We start from the raw sequence: 9697 nt of genomic DNA on the forward strand, positions 1-9697 counted from the left end.
CTCCAGGTAAGGTGCTTATCATAAGCTGCATATGTTTATTTAATAATGTTAGCTACATTACTGATCAAACTTCTTCTTAATTGGAACAGCGGGTCACTGCATTAAAGGGATGTTTTTAGTTTTTTTACTGTGGATTTATGCTTTATTTTATATCAAGTAGGGTGAGGACTGACAGGGGAGATTAGAAAGAGAAAGAGAAAAACATGTAACAAAAGTCATGAGCCTGATTGTATTTACAGCGCTGAAAGCACACAATTTCTTCTGTTTCTACTGGACTGTGTCCGAAAAAAAACGTTTTCTTATCACGGGCCAGGTTTTCAAAATGTCCATCGCCCAGGCGGCGGCCAAGGCCATGCTATCTGATGCCCTGCTCCAGCACGGCTCTGAGATAAACCGGATCAGCCACCTGGAGCTGGAGCTTCCTCTGGACAAGGTCATCAAATTTGTGTCTGTCGGCCTTCCACTGCTGCTGGTGTGCATGGCGTTCGCCCGCGAGATCTCCCTGGGTGAGCAACTCTCTGTCTCCATCCTGTTTTTTAGACTGTGTTCAGACCTTTGTTTTGTTTTTGCCCCTAATTATCCCCTATATTCATGAGAGCTTATTTTTTATTCCGCACTTCATCGTTCTGCATTGTCCTTTGTATAGTAATCGTGGCCTGCCTGTCCTTGAATCACTTACTATTTATTTTTCTAAACTATACTGAGTTCAGCTTGTGATAAGGAGGGATATTACACATGCTTATATCCAAATACCACCACTGGCTGCGGGGTATCTTATTCAATGTGAACTGAAAGGTCCAGACAAACATCATGAACAAAAGAAGGAAAACTCAGATTTAATGTGTCTGATTTCAGATCAGAGTCAAAAGTCTTGGCTCGTGTTCATGTCTGTGCTCTAAAACAGCAGGTTTGCTATTTTTATCTTGACACGCAGACAGATCTCATCCTTTAAAAGTCCAACCTTAAGACAATTAAATATTAAGAACAACAACAATGAGAAGCAGGACCGTCACAACACAACAGAGTGGCAATTATGATGCAGTATGGCAACATGGAAAATACTGTAAACACTAGTCTCGATTGGCTTGAGACCCCATTCAGCCGTTTATTTATTGTTGCCTGAGCAGATTTAAAGCCTTGGGGAAAAACATTTTTTGAATGGTATTCTGTGTTTCTAAATGAAACAACCCTTGCAGGCTCTATGCCCATGGTCATTCAAATAACACAAAAAGCTCAACTGAAGGCCAAAAGGAGTCTGTTGCAAAGGAGGCTGACTCCTTGACTTTGCAACAAACGTCATCTTTCCAAGGCTGGTCTGCAATCAGCCCTGATGCTCCTGATGTTAATTGCCATGCGGGATGATTGAGAGAAGCGTTCACTAACGCTGTCACGCTGTAATTACAAGGAGAAGTTCTTCCGTGGCGGCTCCCCTCTATTTCAGTCAAATAAGAGGATATGTTGATTAACCGTGGTGGGTGGGGTGTAGAACATGTCACGGTGCTGAGGTACGTGGCTCCACTGATGGAACTTGGCTGCCTATCTGTCGGCTTGTCAGTTGCACAACGGTCCTTGATTGCACTGCTGTCTGGAATCAGGTTTACTTGCACCTGGACTCTCAGCCAAGAATTCTTGTACGAAGCACAAATGAGGGGATGATCTTTCAGTGTTGACTGGGGAGTGTGAGCAGCAGATAGGAGCAGTGGCAAAAATTAGGCACCGCTTGCTTTGCCAAATGGCTCACTGTGGCTGGGAGAGGAGGGGGAGAATATTTCACAAGATTAAATGAAAAGGTGTGTACTGTCGTTTCTTTCTTTTTTATATATATAATGTTTGGAATGACTTGTAAACACGTGCGCCCACAAGTGCTCTCACAAGCAATCTGGAAAATTTAATTTTCATAGTTAGCTGCATGAGAACATACAGTGGCATCAGTTTTTAGTACAGCTCTCAGCATCAGTGTAGCTCCTGTCATTGTTGTGTACAACAAAATGAAAGAGTAAACTCTTGGGAGGAACTAAAAAAACAAGATCATTCAGTAACATGATAGTTTATAGCTTCTGTAAATTTGTTTTGAAATGTTGTCAGTATTCTGCTAAGTATTAACATTTCATTTTGACAATTGAAAGCAAACGATATGAACCGCTCCTACGTGGTGCCTGATGGTTAGTACGGCTTCGTAGTTTTCAGGACATTTGTAATACTGCAACATTATTTCCTTAAGTGGCTGCAAGTAATCGATGATGATGAACCACCTCTGTTTTGACCATTTGTTTAGCATTTGTTCTCTGCCTTGTCCTCACCATTTTAGCTTATATGAAAATCTGTTTCTATCACAGGGTGAGTACATGTGATTGATGACCTCAGCTGGTTTGTAGAGTCCATTTTGAATGTCTTGCACACAAAATAATGCGCAATAGTAAAATCAAATGCATCACACACACACAAAGGCCACTTTCCATGTATTGATTCGAACAGCTCTTTTTCATAACATGTTTTCTTACCATGTTCATAATGATGAGAAAAAATTAAGTATTAAATGTAAATTTAGCTAACATAACTAGATGTTAGGTGATACTATCAGTATATAAAAATGTGGCTGAATAATTCAACTCACATACATCAACATGGACCTATGTATAATGAATATGGCTGCCTATATTGAGGTAGACTGGCACAAGTAATGCCTCACTGACCGTAAATTAGTGGCAGTATGTTTGTACTTCGTGGGAGCAGGGCAGATGTAGAAGGCGCTCGTAAAAAATAGAAACTCCATGTTTCTCTGGTGAGGCTGTGCAGAAGGAGGGGCACACCCTCCCGAGCTCTATGTTTAAGGGTGGAGAACCATTGGCAAATGACAGATGGGTGTGGCACACAGATTCAAGTGGTCGGACTATATGTGGTTATGTCAAGGTGAACTAAATATAAGGTGGAGGAGCCCAATTTGGGAGTCGCCGCCGGGTTTTTGAAATGCCAGGCTGCCATTTGCAAACATATGATTTCTCGAGCACAGGTCTGTTGCAACCAAAGGAAAAGGGCACATGTACATGTCTGACCGTGGACCTCCAAGTACTGAGCACTTTGTGTGCATGTGTGAGTGAGTGCATGCACGTGTGCGTGAGAGCTATCAAGAGCTCAGACGTTGCTTATAGGCACATGGATAAAGCAGGATCAAAGCAAGCTGCAGAAACTGATTCCCCGTATGAGCAGATTATGTTACAGATCAACATATGATTATTCTGCAGGGCCCCAGATCAGCTGTTTCCCTCCCAGCAATTTCACCATCAAGCAGGCCAGCTACGTCGACACGTACTGCTGGGACTCTCTCATGCATCATGAGTTTGACAGCGAGGGGAACTTCGAGGAGCGCTCTCTCTGGGTTCACAAAGTAAGTTTTCAATCCTCCTTCTCTCGTCTTGAGGTTCTCAACTACAAATGAGTGACAGATTGACAAATACAGAATTATTATTATGCTGTTGAAAATGGGAGGGCCCTTTAATTAGAAGCTGAGGATCATACACATACAAACACACACACACACACACACACAAACTATAACTCTCAATCAGGACTTGTGTTAATTAATTCGTAATGGAGGCTTGCGGAGCCGCTGTTTGTTTGACTCAGCTTATTCTCCTCCACTTTGTCTTTTCTTTCTCCATCTGCATCTACTCTCCATCACCCTTTTCTCTCTTTGTCCAACCAGATGTTCCCTTACTCCCTTATGGCCATGGCGGTGCTGATGTACCTGCCAGCTCTGATCTGGCGCCAGCTCGTCATGCCCACACTGAGCTCAGACCTGCTCTTCATAATTGACGAACTAGACAAGTCATACAACCGTTCGATCCGAATGGCCCAGAACATTCTAGATATGCGGCAGAACACCAAGAACCCCCTCACATTTCAGGCTGAGCTGAAGAGGTAAGAGGCCGCTGACTGTTGGCTTCTAGCATGAATATTCAATGTGCTCGACTTTATGTTTGTTCCAAATTAAATGCTAAAAATGTACCTGTTTTTTTATTTTTATGTTTTGAAAAGCCTAATCCTATGAGTGCTGATTCACCCCCAAACAAGAATATGCCTCGTTTAATGATTCCCATAGTGAAACTGGGTTATTGCAGTAGTAAATAACTATGATCCGTCAGTAAGAAATATTGCCCAAAGATCACAGATGAGAATTTATGCTGTCGGTTTAAATCTGCTGATAAACTGGGATATGTGGTCTGGGAAAGTGATGGGTATTGTTTTCCTCTCCCTTTGCAACTCCCTTTGATATATTCTTCTCAGGGTTTCTAAAATCAAAGTGTGTCAGTGAAGGATTGTTGTGGGTGCTGTGGTGTGCAGCTCGTAGCAGCCAAAAGTAGAACGCTGCTGTGGGGTTGGGAGGCCCCCAGTTGGAAATGTATGAAGTTGTATGATCATGAAAGAGAACATGGTGCTGAGTTTCTTCTCCTTGTCCGATTGCAGGGCCAAGAAGAAGCGATACTTTGAGTACCCTCTACTGGAGAGATACATGCAGTGCAAGCAAAACTCCTACTTCCTCGTTAGCATGCTTTTCTTGCGGGGCTTCCTCCTCCTGACCTTCATGACTGCTGCCTGTCTCTACTTGGCCTACTTCCACCTCTCCGCCTTCCTGCAGGACGAGTTCAGCTGCTTTGTCCGCACGGGCATGCTGCGTGACCAGAACTGGGTTCCGGAGCTGGTTCAATGTAAAATGATTGGCCAGCTGGTCTTTCAGGTGATAAGTGTGGCCAATGGCGCAATTTATGTCCTGTTGGCTCCCATTGTTCTTTTCAGCTTGATCCGGCTCTTTGTTTGGGACACCACCTTCATCTCTGTCTATGAGGTGCTCCCAGCTCTGGATCTCATCAACCGCCGCCGGCTTGGGTGCCCACTGAATGACCTCAATGTCCTTATGCTGTTCCTGCGTGCCAACGTAGCGCACCTGAAGTCATACGGAAAAGTGAGGGCATTGTGTTCACTGGCGCCGCCACAGGTTGGCAACACCACCGCAGGGCAAGGCTTAAACGCAATGTTGACCCAAGAAGAGATAGAGGAGCGTGAAGAGGCTGCGATGGAGCTGGCAGAGGAGGTAGAGGAGGCCAAGGAGGAGGGGAAACTCAACTTAGTGGATATCATGACTATTCTGGGAGCAGCACAAGGACGAGTGGTAAACTGCAGCGAGAAGAGGCCTCTCGTGGAGGAGAATATGAGTCTGGGTACCGTAACATTCATCTACACACTCAAACGCATTCTGCTAGTGGCTATTTTTGTCTACATCATCTGGGATGTACAGAAAATTATTAAGTGACCTCCAGAATACAGATACAGGCTCAGAAAATGAATAAAAGTGCTTTAAATATAACTGAATGCAGAATAATTACATATCCATGTGGATCTGTGGAAAGAGTTTGAAAAACATGTGGAAATGTAGGCAGTGAGTCAAAAAACAACTGCTTGGTTAAACTGTTAATCCACATTGTTTATAACTGTTCTTTTGCTTTTGTTCTTTCTTTATCAAATTTAACTGAATCACCTACATTTCTAAAAGAGTATTTTAAAACCACTGGCTGACATAGACGAGAGATCTGTGGTACTTCCGTGCCCTAACTGCCCTCTCTGTCTCTTCACAGAGCCAAACCACCAGGGGTACCATGAGTTGAAGGAGACAGCACCATTTAGTCATTACTAGGCCTCCTTTGGACTGAGTCAATGTGATAACAGTGAGGGGGGGTTGGCAGACAGTAGATTTTCAAGAGTACTGTACACCAAGACTGCTGACACCATTCATGGGGTTTTGCCGTCTGGAGACAAAACAAGGCCTCTTTTAGAATTACAGGGCAAATAGTTCTGGTTGGATATGTCAGTGGGTTTGTCCTTTTAAAGCATCTGCAGATCTGTAGCTGCCACAGACATTTCCTTCTCTCTGGATTTTAAGAAGCCAAGGAAGCATGCAAGGGAAAGTGACTATTATCATCATAGTGCAAGAAGACAGGCTGGGCAATCTAAACTAAGTCTGACCAAACAGTAGTTAACTATATTTCACCATGACTTGCGTATCATGTGCATCTGTAAGTAATGGTGTGCTATGAAAATATACATACACTGTATTTATCATTCAAGAGACAGGATTTATTTTTCTCGTGGCAACTATGGATTCAATCAGCTGTAACATCCTGCAACTTTTTTTTAATGAACTCAAGGTTAAATGAATGAATATTGTAATTAACATACTCACTTTTTACTTCCTTGTATTTTTATTAACTTTTATATAAGAATCTTTCTGTATTATTTGTACTTCTGAATAAATAAAGGTGTAATTAATATTGTGTCCTTGGTCATTGCGTCAAAGTTTTCTCCAAATGTGTGAATTACATTTCAAAGCAAAATTGTTGTCAAACAAGTTTCCACTGCAGTACATCAGAAAGAGAAACTGAACAGTCCATTTAAATACAGCTGAGAGACACTTGTCTTTTCAGTGCCTTTATTTTTAGTACTTGGTACATAATTTCAGAGTCGGGTGGACGGGGCAGTGTCTGAGTGTAGACGTGTCACATACAAAAGGTAAAACCACAGACATTCTCTCATCAAGGCCATAATCAATGACTCTGAGTTTTTAGTTGTTTGTAGAATTGTTTTCAGGAGTAAGTCTTGGCATCACAGTCATAAATGCACAAATGAAATGTACAGTGTGTGAACATATGTTAGTATTTTTACACAGTTATTACATAATTTTTTCATCGAAAGTCTTTGTAATTCAGATCAAACATTAAATATCCGTTCTAAACCTGCCTGTTTTCTTGGCCTGTGGTAAAGCTGGTTCGAACTTTCTTTCTGAAACTGTAAAGGTGACCTGATCATGTAAAGACCTGCAGCATGTCCTCAGGACCCTGAAGGGGCACCTGAAGAGCTGTTCACCTGTTTTATACGAAGTGCGATCAGATCACGTGTCCAAATCAAACAGAATTAATCACTTAACCTTCTCTGAACATTACACATACCAAGTGTGAAGCTAATAAAATTGGAAACGGCGGCACACACACAGAGAGACAGAGATTTCTTGAATTAGTATCAAATCATATCAAGTATTCTTCTAAAGCAAATATTTAGAAAAAAAGGGGGGGGGGACCAACGTTCTGTACAGTTAAATAACAATATAATATGAGAGAACCCTAACAAACTCAAAGAATGTTAAATAGTAGATAGATTAATCAGAGAATATTACAATCATCCAATAGGTAGTAAGCATGTGTGAGTACTTTGGAGCAACCGGAAGCCCTCTGAGCTGGACACAATTTGGAGACACACTGCCTCCTTTAGATGAACCGTCAATGGCAGAAAATATATTTATTAACAAACAGTTGAGTAACCATGTGTGACTATTTTACTGAATAACAATAAATAATTCTGCACAACGATACTGTAAAGCATGCAATTATTTTGATGTAGTCAGATACACAAAGGCAGGCTGCTTTCCTGGCATTTAAGAGGAGCCTCTGGTGTACAACAAAAAGCAATGTGGATCTGAGACTTCTAATGAACCCCTTTGCAAGTCCAAAAGATGTGTGAGAGCTTTGCAGAATTCATGTCACTCCAAAAAATTAATGCAGTGTGTTTTCGTTGGAAACAGGACGTCACGGGCAAATGACCACTTTATAGTGAAGCCATTTCAGCTTTTACGATATTCTCTATGTCAAAACAATGGTGAGGCTTTTCATGCTGCTGTAAAACCTTACAGGATATCTAATGATTTTTCAGTCATGCATGCAGGATACCATCCTCTCTCCTCCATCTGGCACAGAGTGAGAAAACAGTAGACAGATGGTGATCATGAATGGTTTTAACTGCATATTCTCAATGGAAGATAACTTAACACAAAGACAAACACGGGAGTATCTGTTGCCTGTGACAATGCAGTCCTTGTCTTGGCTGCAGCTTACCAGCTTAGGCCACTTGAGGGCATCATTGAGTCGCGCTGAAACCAGACTGCCTGCCGTGTTTTGATAGCAATGTATTAATACAGGGCTGCATCACAAGTGGGGTCACTGTTGGTATTTATAATTCCTGTAATCAAAACAAAAGAGAATAAAGTCTCATTGAAATCAGCCTTATCATGTCTTCACCAGGTCCAGACTCCTCTGCCAGAGTCTGTTAAAGCGTCTGTTCCGCAGCCGATTTCCAAGAGTCAGTATGTGTGTTGAGGCGGCTGCCGCTGCTACTGCTGCTGTGATTGGAGCACTGCCTTTTGGAATCAAGGAGCTGCTGGGGATCTTCATTGAATTGGTCCATGTGAGCCGGCTGGACACCAACACCGTCTGCACTCTATGCACCCCCCCACCTTTACTCACAAAAACAAATCATGGGATTGATGCCTCTGTATGAAAGCCTGGTTTTAATTGAGTGAAATGGGAGATTCAGCCCACTCCTGTACGCCTGGTGTATGAAGATGACTGTTACATCCAGACAGTAATCAGGTCAATTCACTCAACTACATTGGAAATCTAGAGATTGGAACTATTTGTTTCTGCAGTATATATGGCAGAGTGTGTTAGAGGCATAGGTTAGAGGCAGGTGTGACAGCAGGGATTTCTTTGCAAAAAACTGACCATACTTTCATATCATTGTGATAGGTGAAGACATGTTTATATTTTTGCGAAGTAAGTAGCCTCCAGAAATACAGCCAGCCTTTTCGAGATTCTTGTTTTCCAAATGCACAGGTTTGCCAATCGTTGCCTGTAAAAGGAGTCAAGGTCACAAGCCGCTAGCGTTTCATGTGGTTACAGCATGCAAAATAGGAGCTGATAGGAAACTTTTAAGCACAGTTGAGGTAACCTTCGGTTCATGACGCAATTGAGCCACTGCGGCTTGGCTCCTCATTTAGTTGGCCATGTAATAAAAGACAAAACCTTACATTAAAAGTGATAGCCACATGGAGCATAAAACACACACTCAGGTCGTCTTGTGCTGGTATAGCTAATTAAGAGAAACTTGTCCAAGAAAAGAAAAAGAGCCAAATCTGCAGCGGTCCTCATCGACCCCTGTCAGCGTGGTGAGCTGTTCATCTAAGTTGTAAACCCTTACTGTTCAAGTTCGAGTTGTATTTTCTTACAAAAATCTGCAAAGAGATTACAGCAACAGGATTTCACTAGGAAAGAGAGGACTTCATCCGAGTTGCCTGTTGTTAACATATGCATGCTTCATAGCTGCATTTAGACATGCAATGAACTCCAGAATATACAGTGCCTTGCATAAGTATTCACCCCCTTTGGACTTTTCTACATTTTGTCATGGTATAACCACAGATTAAAATTTATTTCATCGTGAGTTTATGTAATGGACCAACACAAAATAGTGCATCATTTGGAAGTGGGGGGAAATATTACATGGATTTCACAATTATTTACAAATAAAAATCTGAAAAGTGTTGAGTGCATATGTATTCACCCCCTTTACTGTGAAACCCCTAACAAAGATCTGGTGCGACCAATTGCATTCACAAGTCACATTTGCAAGTCACATAATTAGTAAATAGGGTCCACCTGTCTACAATTTAATCTCAGTATAAATACACCTGTTCTGTGACGGACTCAGAGTTTGTTGGAGATCATTACTGAACAAACAGCATCATGAAGACCAAGGAGCTCACCAAACAGGTCAGGGATAAAGTTGTGGAGTAATATGAAGCAGGGTTAGGTTATAA

At 42.0% G+C, this 9697-nt stretch overlaps 1 protein-coding gene across 2 annotated transcripts; it reads left to right on the forward strand.

Moving 5' to 3' along the window:
• Positions 1–322: 322 nt before the first annotated feature.
• panx3 (pannexin 3) lies at positions 323–6217 on the forward strand. Of its 2 annotated transcripts, XM_062406978.1 has the most exons (5): positions 323–506; positions 3243–3385; positions 3704–3918; positions 4465–5216; positions 5631–6217. In XM_062406978.1, the coding sequence occupies exons 1-5, from the start codon at positions 323–325 to the stop codon at positions 5687–5689; spliced, it is 1353 nt and encodes a 450-aa protein (XP_062262962.1). In that variant the 3' UTR covers positions 5690–6217. The 2 variants fall into 2 exon arrangements, with proteins under 2 accessions (XP_062262962.1, XP_062262961.1); XM_062406977.1 differs by lacking the exon at positions 5631–6217 and having other exon boundaries at positions 4465–5308.
• The last annotated feature ends 3480 nt before the right edge of the window (positions 6218–9697 follow it).

This window comes from Platichthys flesus, chromosome 15 (assembly GCF_949316205.1).
Source record: "Platichthys flesus chromosome 15, fPlaFle2.1, whole genome shotgun sequence".
NCBI lineage: Eukaryota > Metazoa > Chordata > Actinopteri > Pleuronectiformes > Pleuronectidae > Platichthys > Platichthys flesus.